Raw genomic sequence first — 22615 nt, 5'->3', positions numbered from 1 at the left:
TATAAGAACTTTGTTGCCTGTTGTTTGTTGCCTCAATACCGCTACGTCTAACAAACAGTACACAGGGAGTCGGGAAATTCGAAAAAAAATATGACGAGAAGCAAAATGGGAGGAAAGTCGCTGCTAGCTTGCTGAAGTTGGAAGCTCTCCTTGTGAAAGAGGAAGAGAGGTGGCGGCGGACACCACGAGTTCACTCTCACAATACAAAAAGGTAAGATAGTTTACCGATAATACTATTATTATTATTATTAATAAAGTCAAACACTGTATGTTTTAGTCGTGCCTGATTCAGGCTGCTCTTGTTTGTTTGTCGGTGTTCTACGTATAAGACTGTGGCTTTTACAAAGTGGTGATTGTGTGTCATTGATTAGAAAGGTTGCCGGCACAGCTTAGTCACCCATTGACTCACACGTGTGTTGAAATTATTACTGCATGTATCTTTTTTTTATTTTACCTTTTCCCGTTTTACTTGTTTTTCTATTAACACAAGTCTCACAACATGTATTTTCCACCATAACATTTAGTCACAAGCCTTAGTAGCTGCTGTTGTCTTCTACCTTCTATATACATTAAGTTTTACATTCTGAAGGTTATCCCTTTTATTGGGCACTTTGGACATACTTTGTCAATACACAACTACCAAAAAAGCTAGCCTTGTGTAATGTTTCCCCAATGCTGTTTAAGACATTTTCCCTAAGATTAAATATAAATGACATTTTCAATTATCTTGCAGACTTGGGAAAGCACATGAGTGGGGGAGGGGAGAGACATTCAACTGTACTACTCTGGCTCTAGTAGCCAAGGGACAGTTCATGTTACTGTATAACTACACTGTTAAAGCTGTTTCCTAACTGAGGTGTACGCATAACACAAACTGGTGTCAAGAGAGTAGCCTGGAAGGCCACTGTGTCTCAGTGGTGTGGATAAATAAATACATTTGATCAGACTTACATGTTCAGAATGTTTACCATCTAGTAGTCCCTGATTGACACAAAAGAAATTAGAATAACAAGACCAGAATGAACAAATAGCTGTGATATACAGTCTGGTGTTCATCAAAGTGTTTATCGTCTGTATTATAGAGAACCAAGACATTAAAAACCATATAGGATGAATACTAAAACAATGACCTTACACTTCACTACATTTTCAAGACTTTTCTTAAGGTCATAACTGATTTTCTTTTTTTTGGTTTATTGACATTGTTGTAGACCTATTTTGCTTGACAAACAGTTCCAGGCAAACAACCAAAATCAAACATTGTTTAATTAACAAGTCTTTGACAACAGCATTGGATAACAAAAAAAAGGTGTTTCACTTACACAATAATAAGTAGCAAAAGTGCTGGATTTGTTCATACCTTTAAAATTCATCCTTCCACCTTAATGATATAAAAACAAGTCTTTTAGGAGTTACATATCATGTAATTGCCTTGTTGTCTGTCAGAAGGACAGAAGTCCCAACCACTGGAATTGCTGTACTTCAATACAGTATATTTCACTTGAGTCTGTCAGCAGCTGTGCACTATTTAAGAACACTATTCTAAAGGTAACCATCACTTCACAGTAGAATAGGTGCAGACAGATGAACCCTTCTAACTAGAATACCAAAATAAAACAGTAGGTAATGACATTGGGGAACCTACTCATGTTAATTTCAGCATAGTGATGGCCAGACATGGGATACTAGCTCGACCTAATCTTCAGCTGTGTCTAAAAATTCTATGTTCTGTAAGAAAATCTAAATGTATGTTTAGATTTTCTTACAGTTTTTGTGTTACTGAGTACTCTCTTATTATATATTTTTATATCAGCCTGGCTGTCTTCTTTTCTTGTGATTGGCCAAACATAGTTAGCCAATTACAATGACATCTATTGTCAATACAGGCCAAGCGTATCGAAAAAAGTTTATCCCACATTTTGTTTTAGACAGTAGTTGCTCCAAGGACTATCAACTGGACAATGTCTTCTAAGCTGGCTTCTAAATACATACAATACACACTTCTAAATAGTATTTAAAAAACTACAAATGGCACTAGAAATGTTTCATATGGCTCACCAACTCAAAGTGCACTATTGTGGATCAAATTAGTTACGTGTAGAGGGCTCCTATGTATTGTCATCAAGGGAGTGACATAGTCAGCAACTCATGCAGCTTTTCTTAATAAGCGACACCACCTTTTATAAGACAACATTCCAGACATCGGTAAGCTTTTGGACACAATTACACAAGCACCAACAACCACGCCCATATGTCAATGCTGTTGAGACAGAAACCATTTATAATCAAGTATTACTGTCTAATGTTATAAGGGATTTCTTTCAAGCACTTGGAAGAAATATAAATATGATAATAGGTCAATATTATGAATCATAAAACAGGAATAAATTAAAGGGGATTTACTTATTAATCTACCCCCTTTTTTTAAGCTAAAAGTGCATTCAGCCTCCAAATGCCCTTAAATGGAGAAATTTAAACCCATTTCTCATTCCATGTCTTTTCAATAGTAGCTGAAAAGATTCCTTTGGCCATGTTTGAAATTACACTGTCAAAAAAACCTTTTGTTCACTTTTGATGTTGGCAGAGTAATTTTAGAGATGTGTCCAATTTTTTTTGCTCTCCTTGTAATATTACTGTAAAATTTGTGCCATGGAATCTAATTTGGTTCCTCTTCTATTTTTCAGTGCATCTTGCACTTCCATTTACTTTTCCATTACATTCCATTTTGTGTGATGAAGACATTAATGTGTTTATCTTTTTATGTAATAGATATTTAGTAGAAGAAAGCCTCTTGGGGTACAGTGAGTGGCCTATTAAGTGGACTTGTGGTTTGGTATCATGTTACAGTAGATGTAGAAATTGGCCAGATCTGGTCTATAATATACATCTCCAACAATTTACCAAAGCTTACTTTTCCGTATGTGTGAAGTGTTGCTTGATTCACTGCACATAAATGGAACACATTGGATTACTGTACATGAGTGATTAGAATTTTCCAGAGTTAGCTTAACCCTTTACTTGACCTGCACAATTCTTATTTCACACACTAATTTGTCTATTGATTTCAGTCCTATTACCTTGCCTGAGTTCTTACCACAGTGACTAGTTTATTTGCCCAGGGTGAGGGCTGTAGTCCACACTAATAGTGGTCGTTGCAAAGATGGGTTTAGTGCTACTCATTAGGAGGACAAAAAGAGTTTTACTGTCTTAAGTACATGTTTTAAACTATCATCATTTTCTTTTTATGGTTTGTTAAATATGTTAATCACAGTAACTAAACTAGTTACTTTAATTCCATCGGTGTGTTTAAATGCAGAGTGCATGTCTTGCATGTCTCTGTGAACGTTTTTATTTCATACCAGGTTAACACAGTAACCTTTGTGCTGTGTACTCAGAAGGCTTAAATCAATAACGTTATTGTCTGACTGTTTCTTTACAGACAGGATTTAAGAAGAAGAATTTCAGTTTCTTTAATATGCAATCTTGGAGAAAGTATGTGTTTTACCTTGGTTTTTCTTCCTCCAGTGGTGGTGTATGAAGGCATCTATATACATGCGTATATATACACACATATATGCGCTCCCTCCTTCCATCAGACTAGCTTGATTCCGCTTTCTGTAACAAATACTTTGATTAAAAAAGGTGCTCTTAAGATTATAGGAGTTCAGTACCTTTTTCACATTACATGAAGGAAGATCACACAAAGTCATGTTGGAACATGGTGGTCCTTAAAAAGACACCATGGAAAAGTCAGGGAAACAAAAACAGAGTTAGGATATGTACACACAGACGTGCAGATAGGTAAACAATGGAGGGAAAAAAAGTCGAGCAGACACAGGCTCCTGCTTTTGATTTAAGGAGAGAGGGTGCAGCTTAAAGTAGGTGCTTGTGCAGTTGGTTGCCTCGGTCAAGTGTGGCATTTACCAACACTGAGATTCAGAAATAAATTTCCTAAGTTTGACAAGCTCACTGACAATTGTCAAATGGATTGTGAGGGACTGCAGATTGATTAATATCGTTGAGGACAACAGCATCACCAAAGATTTAAAAACAACTCTCTCTACAAACAATGCTTTCTACAAGGCACCTTCAACATGCATTGCAAGGACCAAAAATTCAACAACTCAACTGATCAAGACTGATCACTTTTGCTTATTTGTCCAGCCACATGGCCATTTTTTTTATTTATCTTAGTCGGCTCTATCTTTGTTAGCAACTGCTGTCATAAAGCCTTTCATGGTGCAATTCTGCAGGAGCCTGCAGGGAAGAGAAAGCTCTTTTAAAACAATAAGTGACATTTCCCATCTCTGGTGATGTTTTTACCATGGAACACGTAGATGATGCAAGAAGAAACCCATATACGTAGGGACAGGTGTTTAATAAAAAAAAAAAGTCAAAACTTTGGAGTCAAATTGTGGTGTGGATGTACATGGTGCTTATTTGGAAACAAAAATTAGGCCAGTTTAAGCCCTTCTGGACGTTAGGCTCAGAGCTGTAGTAAGGTCACAGTTTAAATTAAATCACAGACACTATATATAAAGTGCCAGCTTCAATTTAAGGTGGTTTGCAGCAACTGTAAAGAAACCTGGTGGGAAATATTTAACAATTACTCTGTGGTTCAAAAGTAATTGGACGCTTGGTTTTTGGCCTGATTCCTGGAGAGCTGAAGGCTTTATCAATAGATAAAGAATAAAACCTCCTAAAGCGCATGGTGCTTGTCTTTGTGTTAAAAATCTGGATATAGCAGGACATATTAAAGTAGAGTACATGTTCAGAGGTCATACTGACAAACTGTTCACATAAAATGCCCTTTCAAAATCATCTCTGCAGAATTTCCCAGTTTAAGTGTGTATCTAAAAGCAGCTGTTGACTGCACCATTTCTCTACTTCAGTATAACATGAGGATTTTGTTTTGCCCTGTTTTTCTGTGAGTGTCCTTCTCTACTTCAAAAGCTTTTTGAAGGTAGTATCTGTTATGTGGTGTATTCTGTTTCAAGGTATAAAAATATGCTAAATTTATACTACAGGGTTACTACTTTATGTAATATTATTTGACGTAAAGTGCTGCACAGAGAGCTATTTCTTTCTTTCTTTTTCTGGTTCTAATCCTTTCCCTGAATTGTCACCGATAACTAGTTCACATGTGACTGCTGTAGACTGGTGAATCTGAGACGCCAAGAGACAAGAGCAAATCTCTGCTACACTGCGTCTGACTGTGTGCTCAAAACAGAAATGTATCCCCTGCTCATAAGTAGGGCAAGGAAGTCCCTGATAAAGCCCCTGTCAGCCCCGTGGTGCTGCAAAGCTCTGCATAGAGCTGTCTAAATATTTCTGTAGCAGTATTTATTTATGATAGGCCGTGGGGGGAGGTGAAGCATTCTCTCCCTCCAAAAGAGACTCGCAGGCTTTGTAGGCTTCCTGCCAACTGACAAACTAGTGGTTACACCAAAATGACGGTCAAGTATTGGTTGCAGTTGTTTGGATTTAGGGTGGCTGTGTTCATTATCGCATAAACATAAACGTTTTTGTGTTGTGCTATAACTGCTGTGTTCTTAGATGGTCTAAAATCAGATGAAGTCTTGTTTATTTAAAGGTATGCAAAATACTGTCTCACAAATAACAAATTGTAATACTTCAGCCGTTGGTTCACTTTTACTGTCTAGGAGGAATATCATAAAAATATACACTCAGTGTCATAAACCTGGCTAAATAAAAGCTCAACTCCATTTTTGTGGGTTTTTTTGGATAGTTTTTCACTACAGCACAACATTTTCACGGTGTAGTATTAATGCCTTCAGATAATGTCAGTGAGAAATTGCAAGGTGATTGGGCAGGCTTAAACATGTTTGAGGGAAATTTTGCTTTACCAAAGGGGGATGTTTTTAGCTTTAGTCATTGTTTCAATTTCGGCGTGTTACTTTTTGGTGAAAAGTATAAACTCACCCATAAATTTCCCTTTTTTTTCCAACATATTCACGTTCTTACATTATTGGAATGTAGTACATCTCTTCTGAAATTTGTGAGTAGTCCAGTATACCCTTAGAAGGTGCTGGTATTTTAAGCAGTAGTTTTACCTTCTGTAAAAAGAAGAATTTTATAACTGACTCTGCTTCCTGCAGAAAAAACTCTATGTTCCACTATAATAAAGCAAAATATTCTGACAGTAAAGTATGTGTTACTAAATATAAATTGCTGACTGACACATTTGGAAGTGGTTGCAGCTGACAATTGCTAGACAAGAGCGAAACGGTTTCTGGCTTTGTCAGATGCGTTAAAGAAAATAATTTTTAGACCTGTCTGGTCTTGCCAGGTCCTATACCTGGATGGCAAGATTTAAAATGCTTATCTGATTAGACCAACATTAAACATTTCTAATTTACCTGGCAATTTGGATCACATAACCAACCAAACAAATCATGTGCTTCTAATGTCTAACAGATATACACGCTGATCAAATCTTGTTTCTTTATACATCTGCTCAAATACCACAGTGTTTGAAATTAACCTTCTGTCGAGGTGGACATTATGTTTTTGTATTTTTGTAAATTTCCTGGGTGCAAATTTATTCAATCTCCGCCAAATGTCAGATGAATAACCCGTACATTTACACTCATGTGGCCAACAAGATAAAACTTCAGTTAGCTGTCAGCTAACTGGTGATTATTTGGCAGTGGCTGAAAAATGTAGTCTTGCGTTTAAAAATCTATACAAATATGGAATAATTCACATTGGTGTAATTAAAAATGAATTGAGCATAAATGCATAAGAACACTACACACTCTAGTATGGTAGGTGGTAGTAGGTGCCGGTAGTTGTGGCCTGCTATTAAAACCAAGACGTCACGTCTCTACATAGCCTACTTGACATTTAGGTGTTCAAACAGAATGTGGAAGTAATTCTTTCACGGACACAAACAGTGTTTTACACTGTTTCTGTAAATAAGTGGACATTTTTTTGTATTTTGTTATTTAAGATAATTTTTATGAGGTACACAAAAACATTTCAGTTATGGTATATTGCATAGTGTTTTTTTTGAAAAAGGATCACTGTATTTAGTCCCAATTTGTCTAATGCTCATTTTGTTTCAAAATGTCAAAGTCAAATTGTGAACCAAGATCATTTTGTTTCAAAATGTCAAAGTCAATTTGTGAACCAAGAAATCATGAATCATGTATTGTGAGTTGAGTGTATTGTTACATACTGTACCTAATGAAGGATGACAGGAAGATGAAATGTTTAGATTACTGGCAAAATAATATTAAAAAACAGATTTGACCACACTGTACAGATTTTCCTCAAACTACTGCAATGAATCTTTCTGTGTTTGGATGACGAGGCAGGCAGTTTCAGAAAAAACATTCATTGTGAAGTGGAACCTTCTGCTCCGGAAACGAAACAACCCTCTGTAGAAAGTCGGTGAAAGTTACAAGTTTAGGCTCCATATCTTGTCATTTCCTTTCTTGAACTTGGAAACTATTGTGACAGTTAAAGTACCACGCACACACTAGTACTCACAGATTGCATAGTTTGGCTAAGCTGTAGTAAATGCATGTAACTGAGGCACCATAAAACAGGGCTTATCATTCTGTAGTTTATAAACGTTGAATAAGTAGCTGTAAAGCGCGTGCGTGTGTGTGTTCTTGACAGTGCCATGCAGGAGATTACAAGGTCATATTTTATTACAACAGAGTCATGTTGCATTTATTGCCTCCTAAACATCATTTGATCCTTTGTGTTTGTTGAATGTGGCAATTAACAGGCAGGAAGAAGTGAATGTACATAAATTAAATATTCGATTTAATAATCAATTCATTTTTTGAGTTGCTCAGCAGGATAAGTGCTGTAAGGACACTGACACGTTATGAAAGCCTGTGTTCAGTGATAATGTGCTGTATGTAAGCAAGGTAAAGGATATGTCCAGCAAAGGATCAGAATGAAAATAAGCATTTCATTTCACTGTCTGCTTTGTTTGTTTGACCCTGATGTCAGATGGAAGGAAAGTCTCTGTGTGTGTGTGTGTAAATGTGTTTAAATGTGTGTGTGTGGGGAGGGGTATTCAGGGTGGCATGAGCAGCTGTTGACAGAGAAGCAAGATCTTCTGGTCACCATAGCAACACTTGTATTGCCCTCACTTGGTTTGTTGCTGTGTTTACAGCTTATTTGTGCAATCCTCACCTTTTTGGGAAAAGGGATTGGTTTACAGAGACATTCATGTTGTTCCTGTCCTTCTTTTCGATGAATAGAAAAATGCTTTTTCTCAAAATGAAAAAAGAAAAAAAAAGAAAAACAACAAACACGTCAACACAGACAAAGGCAGGGACCATCGGTTTTGTGTTTCTCACATATACTGGATGTTTAGCATTTACCACACTGTGTAACACTTGCTGGACTAGATTTGAATTTAAAACTAGCAAAGACAAGGTGCTGGGTTTTTTAAAAAAATGTTTTAAATTTGCATTGCCTGATGGATTAAAGATGAGCAGCGAACCATCACCAATCTTTGTCTATACATGTGGTGATTCCAGTACAAGGTCAGAGTACATGCAAAACATCTACAAGAGGGGTTTCCGCTCTACTGCTTTATCATTCAGTCTGCTCAGTGCCAAAGACATACCAGCTTTTCTCCATCCCCCACAGCCCTCGGTGCATGTGCTGCTCTACTGCAACTGCATCCAGTGTACCACGATTACATGCACACATTTATCTTAGTGTTTGTCTCAATTAATAAATTCACTAAACATTTTTCTACCTGTGTTGCATTTTGTTCCAGCTTTTATTTTAGATAGATTGGTTACGTATTCTTAGTTCTACTGTATATGCCACCCCGTGGCTCGGGAGCCACATGCGGCTCTTTGCCCAGTTTCATGCAGCTCTTACCTTTATGTCAAATGTAAATGACTTAGAGGGGAAAACCATTGAGTAGTGCGTAGGCCTACCAAATTCACTTTCAAAATGGCAGGGAAAAATGCACAGCCAAACGAATATATGAAGATGAACACAGGAAGGTTTTAATAGAGATGGAGAGGTTGTTTTTTTTTTTTTATTGTAATGGCAAGCCATTGTGCCTTATATGTCAGGCATCATTAGCGCATTTCAAGGCTTCAAATATTCAGCGGCACTTCAGTTCACTCCATGCTAACATTGACCAAGAATTTCCAAAGGGGACTTGCAATGTGGCTCATTGCAGTAACACGGTCAAAATTCAGCCTTTGACTGGTTAGCCACCGCTGGTTCATGCCATCTATGTGTCTTCTAGGTAAGTCTGTTCAGTGTGCATTGAAATGGGGATGATAGCTATCAAACATGTAAAAGTAAACCATATGTGCAGTGCAACAACACCAGGGGTTAATTTAGTGAAAGCAGACATAAAATGTGTGAACACACCCTTAGTTTCACCCTCACATTGTTTCATATGGGAAATTAGTGAGAAGAAGCTGCTCGCTGTTTCTCCAGCTACATATAACAGAAGAGTCAGGTGATGTTTCTTTTCTGAATATGAACCTAGATTCCTCTTGATATACCTATCTTAGGCTAGACACAGCATTTTTAATGGGGAATGTTTTTTGTTTTTAAATAGAAATGTAGTTTGTCATTATTTGTGTAAAAAGAAATAAGGCAAAGTGTTTGTCAACAACTCCCTAATGTCCCTTATCGTCTTATCCTCATTTTTGAAAAGCTGATATTGCACAAACGATTCTTGTATTATATTATTATAGAATTTAGTCCCTACACTGTGGTTGCTGCTGAAACAGAGGGAAAGGGTGCAAAAAGTCAAGGTAGAAAATTGTCTTTTCTAGCTTATGACATAAATATTGCTTCACAGCAGACACTGCACAACAGGTAATACTGTACTGAATAAGTTGCTACTTGGAAAGGAGACTTGAATCATTCAATAAAATTGAAATCAGTTGTGTGTTGGAGACAGAGAGACACAACGAATGCGCTGTTCATACACTAACCTTTTCTGTGTTTTACTCACACCCATTTATTTACTATAATATTTTGTTAATATTTTTTGTTCAGTTGGTGTGTATGCTGTGACCTAACTGATGATAGAAAATTGCCCAGGGGTTCACTTTGAACAATATAGGATGGCTTATATCCTTTTGTTCAATAAAGATACAAATTGACATCGGTTATCAAGTGGGAGATGTCATTTTTATTTGATTGTAATGGGTCTTGCATAAGGGAGGATCCTGGGTCTTGACAGCCCCCCTGAGGAGCCATCTTGATGAATCTTTTCACTGATCCTCTCTGACTGTTACAATTTCCCATTCATTCCCCTGGGAGAAAATGTAATTGATGATGGCGCCTCTAAATGTTCAGCTTTTCGAAGAGAAGACACAGGTTCCACACTGATATAACTGGAAGTGTTGTATTTTGGAAAATCGTACAAAATAATACAAGTCTAACTTTTATTTTACAATATCTGAATGAGTTTCAATCTTTTCCATTGATGCTGTTGAAGCACTCCAGCTTCAAACAACAGCCGACTTCCCGAACTTACATCAGAAAACTATATTCTGGCTCTTAACTGTGCAGATCAAATTATGATATTATTATCATAGAATGAGACATAGAACTTGCAGCTGAGTTTGTTTGTTGGCAGTTCAAGTCTCCTCTGTCACTTGCAACAGCTCGATGAGAGGGTAATATATTTGTTAAAATAAAACTGCTTCATGTCCACTGCCGACTTTGGCCTTTCTTAATGCAGTAATTGGCATTGTGATGTCTATTACTGGGGCAGTGGTCATTACCACTGAGGTGCTCTGAGCATGGCACCGTCCCCACACACTGCTCCCCGGGCCCTTAAAGCTGCCCACTGTTCACTTTGGTGATGGGTTAAAAGCAGAGATCGCATTTCGTTGTGTGCAGTGGTGTGCTGTGTCACAATGACAAGTAGTTCACTTTCCTTTCCTATTAACTTTTGTGTAAATGTATGTGTCGGGTGCGCTCAAATGTATGTGGTAGGAGGGTGATTGTTTTGTGCACCTTGGAGAAAAGCCCTGTGTTAGACTTAGACGGCTGATGCAGGGTTTGGTAAAGGCAACTGTGTTTTTTCTATTATAATTAAAATCATACTATGTATATATATGTATATATGTATAAAATCATATACATTTTTTCATCTACTGCTGAGGTTAGGGTTGTAGTAAAACTATCAGTCGAGGAGTAGCCTGCCATTGCATACTACGTTTAGTCTTACTTCCTGTATTTATGTTTGTTTTTTCATTTAAAATGGTTAGTGGGTTGGTGTTTTTGAGTCCTTTGATTCTTTGAAACCCTGCACACTGTTGTTTCCCTTTGGCACACAGTCGGCCACCGCTGGTAAACAGTAATTCCATCAATAGGAAGTGTGGGAGAAGTGTTTACCCTGGAGACCGAGCGCTACCATCCCCCCCAGCGTGTGCTGACCTACCATCCCCCACTGTGACCTACATCAGCTGCCGCTAAGTAACTCATTGAGAGAAGCTAAGAATAATGCATAAATGGTTGTTGTGATTACCTGTGTGGGATCATTATTTATCACCCTGCTCCCATTCCACCATCCCCTCTCTAGAATTCCCTCCCCAGTGCTATCTGTCTCTCTCCCGCTCCCCTCCTCCACTCAAGACTGCAGCCCAACCAGCAGCTTCAAAGGCGGGTTTTACTCAGCAGAGCAGTTCAAGAGAAAATGGCTGCTGTTTCCAGGTCTTGTTTGCACATCTGTCATGAGGTGACTGTTCAGGAGAAAATGGGGTCCCTGTTATGCTGGATTTTTAACATAACTCTTTTCAATCCCGCATGTGTAGGATTTGGAGGGTTGTTGATCCCTCATTACGCCATTACTTCTGCTCTGAACAAATTGTGCTCAAAAGGGATTTTTGGGATTGGTTTTTATAATTGTTGTGATGGTTTGGTGATTTCATGTGGCAGGCCTGTCTGGTCTGGAAGATGTCAGTGTTTGCTATTTAGTATTGGCTCAGGTTTAATGTTTAATTATCTGTCTTTAAAGTAATTCGTTTATAATATCACTGTCACTCATCCTAAAAATCAACTTCAACATTACTTTGCATAATTCACCTGATGTTTTGAAGCTAATAGGAGGGCTGTCATGTACTCGTGCGTACATACAGTACGCACAAAGGTGTTCCAGGTATTTGCATCCTATTTTGTCAGTAATTAATAACCTTCTTCTGCTCTTCTTGTCTGGTAGCCGCTGAAGCTGTGTGACAAAATGAGCGAGCCATAAAAGTGTAAATTGTGGTGTTTTGTGGTCATGGTCATTGTGCAATAAAAAGGTGTGGAGGCAGTTTTTTGTCCCACTATAACCATAGTGTGTAAACAAACATCGATGCAACCATTTTGCTGTTTGCTGCCAATTTTGAATGTATTTGTTTTTGCTGATGTAGAATTCTATTTAATTTATTAAATTTATTTAATCTATTTAATAATTCCACTGTGTACTGATTGCACCTAAATGTTGACACCTGTTTTCTGTCAGTCTTTCTGATGTGTTTGTTGGCTTTGTGTAAAACAGAACAGAGAGATTTCCTGGTTGCATCAGTCGCTCTGCAGACGACTGGTGTTTACCTGGAACAGGCACAGTACATCTGGTCTGATGATGTCTTGGATCATGTGGTGTAAATGTATATTATGTGTATTTCACTTTTATTTGATGGATTCTGTGCTCTGTCTGTTTCAAACTAATATACTCCCAGTCTGACATGTGGAGTTTAATGTGGAGAAGCTGTTTGCTGTATTTCTTAGCTGAGGTTGATCTGGTTCAAATATTTAGATATTGCCTTCTGTGAAACTAGGCTCATATTGCTATAGTAGCTTGACACACATTGATCTGTTTTTACATCTTATGTTTAACTGGAAGGCAGTGCTATATCTATGTAGTTAGTAGGGTGACCAAAGCTCAACCCAAACTACAGTGAGGACAGCAAACAAGAAAATACAGACAGCCAGCTTTATTTTCTTCTCATTTACAGAAGGCTATTTCAATTTAAAAGTAAACAAACCATGAAGAAAATCAAGGATAAAATAAGCCCCTTATACTTTACAGCAGTATTTTCATGTTCCATTTAACAATGTTGGTGAAGTAAGTCCGAACAGATATGTTACCTGGTTAGTTATAATCACTCTAACTAGCTAGTGGGCCATTCAACTGAGAATAGACCTTAGCACAATCAGCCCTATTATACTGTACGTCATCAGGTGAACTGTTGAATTTATCGTATGGCAACAGAACAAATCTGCCATTGTTGACCTACTTAAATAAACTACCCATGAGAGCAGTGAGAGAAAAACACGGGCTGTCTGATGTGTAGCTGGGTGTAATGAATACTGCTGTGGTGTTTTATCACAACCACTTTCTGTCACTGCAAAAATACTGCTTTTCTTTTACCAAGATTATATAATTTCCCCCCCATCAAAGCCATGGCAGATGTCAGCATATTGTCATGTTTACTCAAATGTCACATTGTTTGGTCCGAAGAGGCTCTGATGCCCAGTGAGTAGTTGGTGCTGCCATCATTGGGCCATCTGTTTGAGGGATTATTGCTGCCGCTCTGCACTGATGGGACCTAAGCCCCATCAGGCTGCATGTTAATTACGTTTCCAGTTGTTTAGTATGTATCTGTCGTGGCCCTGGGTGTAGTGGCTGCCGTGCTTTGATGTGATGAGCTCTTCCTATTCCCATATGTAAGCTAATTAGCTTAAGAGTAACATGGTGACCATGGTCACATCAGGGCACGGTAGTTGAGTAGCATAAACAAACCTTGTTTGTTCCCTTTATTTTCGTTATTATTATTTTGTTATTTTGTCTTCTTTGATTTGCAGTTGCTGTAATTCTCTCTTAGAAAACATATGTAAAAACACTGTGACTGATTTGGGTTAGTAGAAATATAATCCTTACAAAGGTGAAAGTGAATAATTCATGTTGAGTAACATGTTTAACCCCTCTGGCTCTTTGTCGGCCGGTAATTGGGACATCTCTATTCTCTGCCTATTTTTACTGATCACTCTTGTTGCTATGCTACTGCAGGGAAACTTGAGTGGACCTGGGCGGTGTTTGGAATGAAAGTTTGACAGCCCTGTAGTCTTCATACCTGATTAAAAGCCTTCATTTTAATTGTTATGTATACCCTATATAAAGTACATACTTGTTTTGGGAATCTGAAGACATGCATTTCTCTTATTTACTAAAAACAGTGATTAGAATTTGAATTAATTTGTTTGTTTATTAGCTTTTTTTTTAAGATGTTCATAATGGAGGCGTATACATGAGCTCTGTTACAAATGACAAATGATGAGGTAGGCGTATACATGAGCTCTGTTACAAATGATGAGGTAGGGGGTGAGATGGGTACAGGATTGGTATTTACGATCCTTTTTGCATTGCCAGGACTTTATGAACGCTATGAATGTGAAGTAAATGTGTTAAATATCAACACAAATAACAAAGTGACAGTAAAGTTGTTCAGAGTGGCCACAAGACGTTCCCTCCATTCATGTATTTGAAGGTACAAGCACATTGGTCCAGGATGTTTTTTTTTTACAGTTTATACTTTTATGCTACAATAAAATCAGATATGACTGGTCACAATCACCTGCAGTTACTTTATTTTTGTTTTCATTTTCAGGAGTGAGCCCAGCACTAGAACTTACCTCATCCTCTACATTGGGCTAAGATGAGTATTACCAGTGACGAAGTAAATTTCTTGGTCTACAGATATCTGCAAGAATCAGGTATGTTCCCTAAAAACAGATTAATTAATGTTATTAATGCATCAGTTTTAAAATACTTACTTACTAATATTTTCCATGCTATTTGTCTCTAAATACTGCATTTTTTAGGCTATGGGAATTAAGTAGCTTTGTAGTACTCTCTGTACTGCTGCTGTAATGAGTATTTCCCTTTCTTTTTAGACATAATCTTGGTGTGTTCTGATAGGACTTTGATATTTAATTAAAAAACAGCGTTTGGATTTTATTACTGTTTATTGCAACTGCATCTGATGCCATCTGGCACAGTCCAAACAACCGGCAGCTCAGAGGTCAACATCCACATTGGCAGACCTTGTTGTGCTCTCAAATGTCATTCTTGTTTGGCCGTTTAGCTTTTGGATGTATTCGTTGTCTGTGTGTTTGGAAACACTATAGCAGACTGGTCTTCGTATGCCTGTGTGCTTGTGAACGTGCGTGTGTGTATCGTCGTTTCTCGTGGACACAATTCGTCCCTGACGCTATTCTGATTATTAAATGTGAATGCGCATTTGTTTCCAGGTTTCTCTCACTCTGCATTCACCTTTGGCATAGAGAGCCACATTAGCCAGTCTAACATCAACGGAACACTAGTGCCCCCTGCAGCTCTCATTTCCATCCTGCAGAAAGGGCTCCAGTATGTGGAGGCGGAGATCAGCATTAATGAGGTGAGGACAAGGACGTGCTATTTCTAGAATCTGCACACAAACTTGCACACTATAATTCCAGTAATTTTTGTATATTTATATTCAAAATGTGTCTTAATATATATTTCTTTACTGTAAGAAATACTTAAAAGACTTTATTTAAAATTGAATGTTACCTTTATTGAACACAGATTTAAACTTGTTTTCCATGCAAAATGAATAAAAATGAAGTAAATGAATACATTTGCTGACAGGATGGTACAGTGTTCGACGGTCGACCCATTGAGTCGCTGTCCCTCATCGATGCTGTGATGCCCGACGTGGTGCAGACGCGGCAGCAGGCCTTCCGTGACAAGTTAGCCCAGCAGCAGGCGGCCAGTGGCATGTCAGCTTCGACCTCTGGGAATCAGAACAACGCACCAAAGAATGGAGAAGCCACTGTTAATGGAGAGGAGAATGGCACTCACAACATGAGTAAGAATTCAATGTCTCTCTTTTTCCTATAAGCACATAGTTGTCATCTTTTTTTCAAGTTTTATAGAATTCATTAAAAAAAAAAAAGAAAGTGAAGAGAATTATTTGTCATTGTGTCACACAATGAAATCTGACCTCTGTTTTTAACCCATCACCAAAGTGAACAGTGGGCACCCCCACTGTGCATCCCTGGGCACCCCAGGGATGCTATGCTCAGGCATTTTGGCAGCTGGTGGACTCGAACCAGGATCCTTCTGTACCCAAGTCCACTTCCTTAACCACTAAGCCACCACTGCACTTAAGCACACTGCCCAAAATCTGTGTCAGTGCTGCGGTTTTCACAAAATGTGTTATTATTAGCAGCTTCTGTCAGTGCAGTCAGACTCGTAGATCAGCAGGAGCTCTAGACAAGCAGTGGCTGTTTGTGTCACTTCATCCTTCAGGACTTGAACGAAGGTGTGGATGACGTTAGTAATGTGTGGGTGTGAGTGAGCGAGCGTTAACTTTCTGCAGGTACAGGGACGGTGGACATTGGGATTCAGTGCTCACCAGGCTTTTCCCTGGTAATAAAATCTGCATTCGTTAAGCCGGGCCTGCATTCTCACTAAGCTGTGGTGCTAGTGTACACAACAACTGAGTCACGTTCACAGACGTGATGGGTGTAAAAGTAGCAGAACTGCACAGACCCGCAACAAATCATTATTGATTTTTCTGAGGTCTTTTGCTAATGAAAATGCAACTCTTTAGATCTAAAGTAATACTCAGTATTGCAGAGACTGTCTTGAAACAGTGAAACAGCAGTTATTTATACTCTATAAAGGCTTATTATAGAGGCTACAGCCATTTTAGTTCCCTAGGCAAGGTTATGGTTTAGCACCCTCCCCATCCCCCAGCCAAATGAGCAAAGATTTAAAGAGTCAAGACTACTCCCACAGTATAAACAATAAAGTGTTGTATTGCAAGGTATTACAGTTATTTATTTCTTTCAAAGACCTTTTCCAGCAGATGGCGTCCCAGGTGACCACCTATGTGGCCCATGCTAAGAGCTGGCTCCTGCTGTATGTGTGTTTGCACGTGTGTATTAATGCATACAATTGCAAGTGGATGTTACCATCTGTGTTTGCACTGACTCTTTTCAGATAACCACAGTGAACCTATGGAGGTGGATATGGATGTCGCAATACCAGCTAGTAAAGCCACAGTGCTTCGAGGTCATGAGTCCGAAGTGTTCATCTGTGCCTGGAACCCCGTCAGCGATCTGCTCGCCTCAGGGTGGGTGTCTGTCTGTGCCGAAAACAGATGGCAAAATGAGTCAGACTGTAGTCCGTGCACGTTTCAGCTTTTATTTTGAAAGATTAATGGCTTCGAAAGATAAAACCCTCACTGACTGTTTATATTTCAACAATCTTTTGACCTCATCTCCATCTGTGTTGGTATTCTCTGCAGGTCGGGAGACTCCACCGCCAGGATCTGGAACCTGAACGAGAATAATAACTCCAACTCCACCCAGCTGGTGCTGCGCCACTGTATCCGAGAAGGTGGCCAGGATGTCCCAAGTAACAAAGACGTCACCTCACTGGACTGGAATGTATGCTCCTCCCGCCCTCATAAGTCACCAACCATCTACTCATTCTACATCGATCATGTGCAGATTTTACAAGCGAAGCAAGCGGTGACACTTATGTTATCTTTCCATCCAATAGAGCGACGGGACTCTGCTGGCAACTGGCTCGTATGATGGATTTGCCAGAATATGGACAAAGGATGGTATGTTCACCCCTTTGTCCCCTTCCAGTGGGAATGGGTCATTGTTATTGTTAAAAAATGCAACCTGACTTTTCTGAAGCAGTTTTTTTTCCACTTCTAAAAGAAATGAATTTGGCTCTTGTCCATTAGGAAATCTGGCAAGCACATTGGGGCAGCACAAAGGGCCCATTTTTGCACTCAAGTGGAACAAGAAGGGGAACTCTATTCTCAGTGCTGGCGTAGATAAGGTACTTTATGGATCTTCCCAAAGCATGGATTTGTCTTTCAGTAACAGTATCCTGTTTTTTTTTCTTCTTTTCGTTGTGTGTCATATGCTTAACCTTTGATTTCACCTCTTCTCCCAGACGACAATCATTTGGGATGCACTCACAGGAGAAGCCAAACAGCAGTTTCCTTTCCACTCAGGTAAAGTGAGTTTGCTATAAATACAGCTAACAAACTAAACTATAAATCTTCAAACCCTTTCATAAATATGGATCTCTGTTTTAAATATTCTTCAGCCCCAGCTTTGGACGTGGACTGGCAAAACAACACCACCTTTGCCTCATGTAGCACGGACATGTGCATTCATGTATGCCGACTCGGCAGTGACCGGCCTCTCAAGACCTTCCAGGGCCACACGGTAAACTGCTTAGTTCCTCTGACCTGACGTCGCCAAAGGCAATGCTAATTACCCCTGTCTAATGAGTTTTGTGTTTCCACAGAATGAGGTTAATGCCATTAAGTGGGATCCATCAGGTATGCTGCTGGCATCCTGCTCAGATGACATGACGTTAAAGGTGAGCCCTACTCCCCAGTCTAAGAGTTTATTAAGGACTCACCACCTCTGTGATTTGCATTCGGTCAAACCTTGTCCTGTGAATTCGTCCTCCACCCACAGATCTGGAGTATGAAGCACGAGTCCTGTGTTCACGACCTCCAGGCCCACAGCAAAGAGATCTACACCATCAAGTGGAGTCCCACAGGGCCAGGCACAAACAACCCCAACTCCAACATCATGCTTGCCAGGTGGAGAAATCATCATCTCACATAGCTCTCACCCACCAGCCTACAAACACACACACACACACACACACACACACTGCTCACTTCAGACAGAAAAGTCAAGCTCTGTGTGACCTGTGTGCAGGGGCCACATGTTTCTGACTGTACGATTGGAGGGGGAGGAGGGACTGAGGTGGTCTTGTTGCAGCCCACTGTTCAGAAGAAACAATGTTCCAAGCAAAATCTGAGCGCTAGTAAATGTCAGCGGGCCACAGCCTCACATCCTGAACCAGATGTGAACAAATCTTTAAAATATTCCAGCTCAAACAGCACTAATGTTCACAGCCTGCACAGACAAATCCAGACTGGGTGCCAGCATTTCAAAATAAAATCAAATCTACCTTGACCCTTTAATACCTTTAATAAATCATGGTTAAAATGTTTTTCATCCCTATATTGTGTTTTTACTAATTATTCAATGAAAATTCGACACATTTTGTATATATTGTTTTTTTGCATTCAGAATCATCATACTCCTATTAGAATGTTTTTTGTTTTTTCTTTCCCTTTCACGCCCAGCGCCTCCTTCGACTCCACTGTTCGACTGTGGGATGTGGACCGGGGCATTTGCATTCACACACTGACCAAACACCAGGAACCTGTCTACAGTGTGGCCTTCAGCCCAGATGGTAAACACCTGGCCAGTGGTTCCTTCGATAAGTGCGTCCACATTTGGAACACCACGGTAAGCAGACCGCAGATTTGCACCATTTTTCCTCGTTTATCCCCTTCCTGGTAAAAAATACCCTTGAGAGCTTGCTGTAAAGACTACAAATGGGGAGAAAAAAGCTGTCAGTACAATAATGTTAGCAGATAAACATACTAATATATATAGATATATGTTTCTAATCCTATAGTTTGATTTATATTTATATATTTTATACAGGTTTAAGGCACGTGGTACTAAACTAAGTTTTCTGTTTTCTGTCTGTGCTTAAGTTTAATGGTGGAATTCCAACATTCATGAACAACTTGAACGCACCATTTGTTGTAGCACACCAACATGTCACAAACATTACTTCTCTGTTGTACCCATGGTGTTTGTCCTGTCTGCCCTGTTTTTCAGCTTTTGGTTGATTGGTGTGAATTTTTGATTTTGATGTTACTATTTTTTTTTACCCTAAATGTGGCCCTCTGTCCAGCGGAGGGTGCTGTTTTACAGGAAAATGAAGTAGAAAAAATGTTTGTTTATAGCATTTGTATTCGTATTCGTTCTTTTGTTGGTAATTTTTTGTCTGTGCTGTCGTTTCCAGACCGGAGCCTTAGTCCACAGCTACAGAGGCACTGGTGGTATTTTCGAGGTATGCTGGAACAGCACCGGGGACAAAGTTGGTGCCAGTGCATCAGACGGATCGGTAGGCAATATCCATTTAGATGACTTTACAATTTTTTTTTTTCATCTTGAGTTTGGGCAGTATTTTGCCTGGAATGTTTTATTAATGCTACCAAACGTCATTTCCTTGCAGGTCTGTGTTCTTGATCTCCGAAAATAGCTGACCTGAGACTTTCTAATGATGAATCCTGGAACGCGCAGCAAATTGCCTTCTTCTGACATCAGCAAACACACTCTCGTGGCTTTAAAGGAGCCGTTAAGGTGGACTGACGCAAAAAAAACCTACACAGAAGTGAAAAACAAAACGACGACAGCTGCTCCTGATGAGCCGACACCCACTGAACTCGGTGCACTCCGTTGAAGTGTGTTTCATCATCGGCCTGACTGAGACAATGGAGTCTGGGTTTTTTTTTTAAGAGATCCCCCAGATTGGACCAAATCCAAATCGCTGGGTGCATCTGTGTTTTACAAGGTTTCCAATGAAGCAGTGCTGCGATCCCCTCCGGGCCTACGGTCCAGCTGTTATGGGAATGTGAAGGGTCGGAAACACCGAGTTGGGTTTTACAGTTTGAGAGAAGTGTTAATGAGACACATGTTTGGCTGCAAACAAAACAAGAAGCGAGAGAGAGTGAGCGTGAGAGAGAGAGAATTCCTTTGTGCAAATGTTACTCCATGTCGTGGTTTAATGACGTAATGGTTGACATGCTGAAAGTAACATCAGAACAGAAGCACTGCTATTGTCCACGGACAGTGTGCTTAACCTTCTCCTCAGCGGAGACTAGTGTGTTTCAAGAGTACTTCTTGGAGCCATCTTTTTGTCTATTTTCCACAGATGGACTTTTGAAAGTCATAATTGAATGTGCCAGTACGAGGTAGTTCTACGCTCACATTTTAACGTCATCAAAATCAATACGCCAAGAATGAGTACTCATCTCTTAATAAAACAATGATGGAAAACAAACAAAGATCGAGCTCAGTTCAGACGAGATTAGAAAAACATCGCTCAGTGAACAAGATGTGAAAAGAAGAAAATCTTCGCCCGTTTGGATGTAAATTTAAAGAATGTAAAGATATGTAAATTAGATAAATACACAGACTTATATACTGTGTATATATGTTTATATACACTACTCTTTATTGCCATCCTGTAGGGGCTCACTAATGGCTAGAGTTGTCACGTCTTTTACTGCTAACACAGAATGAGGCCTCTTTTTAAAGAAAGTGCATGCCTCAGCAGCGTTTTTTAAAATCCTGGTCTTTTTTGACCCGTGCATCCAAATGTTTTTTGTTTCTTTTAAATCAAGTGAGTCACAAACAGCTCAAGTCTCTCCTCATAATCACAGAGAGTCACTGACAAAAGTGCATGTCATAAGGATGGAGGCGTTCGTGATAGTTTTTATCTATGGCTCCTCTGTTTTTCTGGTTGTTTTTTTTTTTGTTTGTTTGTTTGTTTTTTTGGGTTTTTTTTTCTCCTCCCTCAACATTCAGCAGAAATGTCAGACTACATTGTGACCACAAGGTGGAAGCGGAGCTTAAGTCCAACTGATGCTTAAAAAGACTGGAAAACCTAAATGTGGGTAATGATTGTTCTCATTCAGTCCCTGTGAGTGCTGCCTGCTAAAATGCTAATTAATGGGCTTCAAGCGTTGCAGTCGTGTATTAACCCTAAGAGCTGATCACAAAGTTGTCACGGCTTTGATTTTTTTTTGCCTTTTACCTGGTTCTTTTCTTTCTGCATCGACTTCAGCCAGACCAACATGAAGTGCACTTTTTGTAGTGGTGGCTTCAGCTTCATGTTCAGTTAAAGGGCCAATATATTTTTGTCTCCTTTTTTTGTTTCTGTCTTTCTTTGTATTACTATTCGATGTTGATGGGTGGTTTGTTGTTTTTCATTTGCTCAGAGCCAATATTGTCTGTGTCAGACTGAGAATCAGGCTGTGTTTGGGTTGGCAGGCTAAAGAGCCCAGGTTGGAATAAGTGTGGTGACGGCGACTGTTTGTCTGACGCCCTGCTCTAGGGTGGCTCACCTGTTTCGAGGACTAAAACATTGAAGTCATTCTGCGTTTCAAATAAATCACTCTATTTTGATATCAGAAACAGTGGCGTCTGTGTTTAATTTTAAATCCTGTCTTTTGCTGACCAGAATATTGATAGGTCACTATGATGTCATAGATTTTGACTTATTTTCTTCAAGAAAATAATAAGGTTTTACCATAAAATTTGTTTTTTGTTGGCAGAATATTATTTATTTTAACAAATATTAAGACTTTTTTATTTGAAAATTATGGCTAACATTTTTTTTGGTCTTTTATTCATTTTTACAATTTTTTTCCCTTTTTCTGAGGCTTAAGGGGCCATTTCTAGGTTATTAATTGAACAAAACACTAGGTGGCGGTAATGCTATTAGAAGGATGCCGAGTTGCTGTCAATGAGCTAAAGCTAATAGCTAAGCTAAAGAGAGAGAGATTATCAGGCTTTAAATTTAATTCCAGACTCATGGATTTACTTGAATTCGAAAGAACATAAGTCAAGACAGCGAACTTACATCCAGACACAATTATTTTTACAAACGACAGACTGCACGTCTGAGACGTGACAA

At 39.1% G+C, this 22615-nt stretch overlaps 1 protein-coding gene across 2 annotated transcripts; it reads left to right on the top strand.

Moving 5' to 3' along the window:
- The first annotated feature begins 6 nt into the window (after positions 1–6).
- Positions 7–22115, top strand: tbl1x (transducin beta like 1 X-linked). 2 transcript variants are annotated; one of them, XM_008328525.3, is made up of 15 exons: positions 7–211; positions 14631–14736; positions 15274–15419; positions 15653–15872; positions 17012–17144; positions 17319–17460; positions 17576–17639; positions 17769–17866; positions 17984–18044; positions 18140–18261; positions 18344–18418; positions 18520–18647; positions 19203–19368; positions 19937–20038; positions 20150–22115. In XM_008328525.3, exons 2-15 carry the CDS (start codon positions 14679–14681, stop codon positions 20174–20176), a joined length of 1542 nt encoding a protein of 513 aa, XP_008326747.1. In that variant the 5' UTR covers positions 7–211; positions 14631–14678; the 3' UTR covers positions 20177–22115. The 2 variants fall into 2 exon arrangements, with proteins under 2 accessions (XP_008326747.1, XP_024919459.1); XM_025063691.1 differs by lacking the exon at positions 7–211 and adding an exon at positions 7203–9475.
- The last annotated feature ends 500 nt before the right edge of the window (positions 22116–22615 follow it).

Source organism: Cynoglossus semilaevis, chromosome 16, assembly GCF_000523025.1.
Source record: "Cynoglossus semilaevis isolate Cse_v1.0 chromosome 16, Cse_v1.0, whole genome shotgun sequence".
Taxonomy (NCBI): Eukaryota; Metazoa; Chordata; class Actinopteri; order Pleuronectiformes; family Cynoglossidae; genus Cynoglossus; species Cynoglossus semilaevis.
This window is presented reverse-complemented; position numbering and strand designations above follow the sequence as displayed.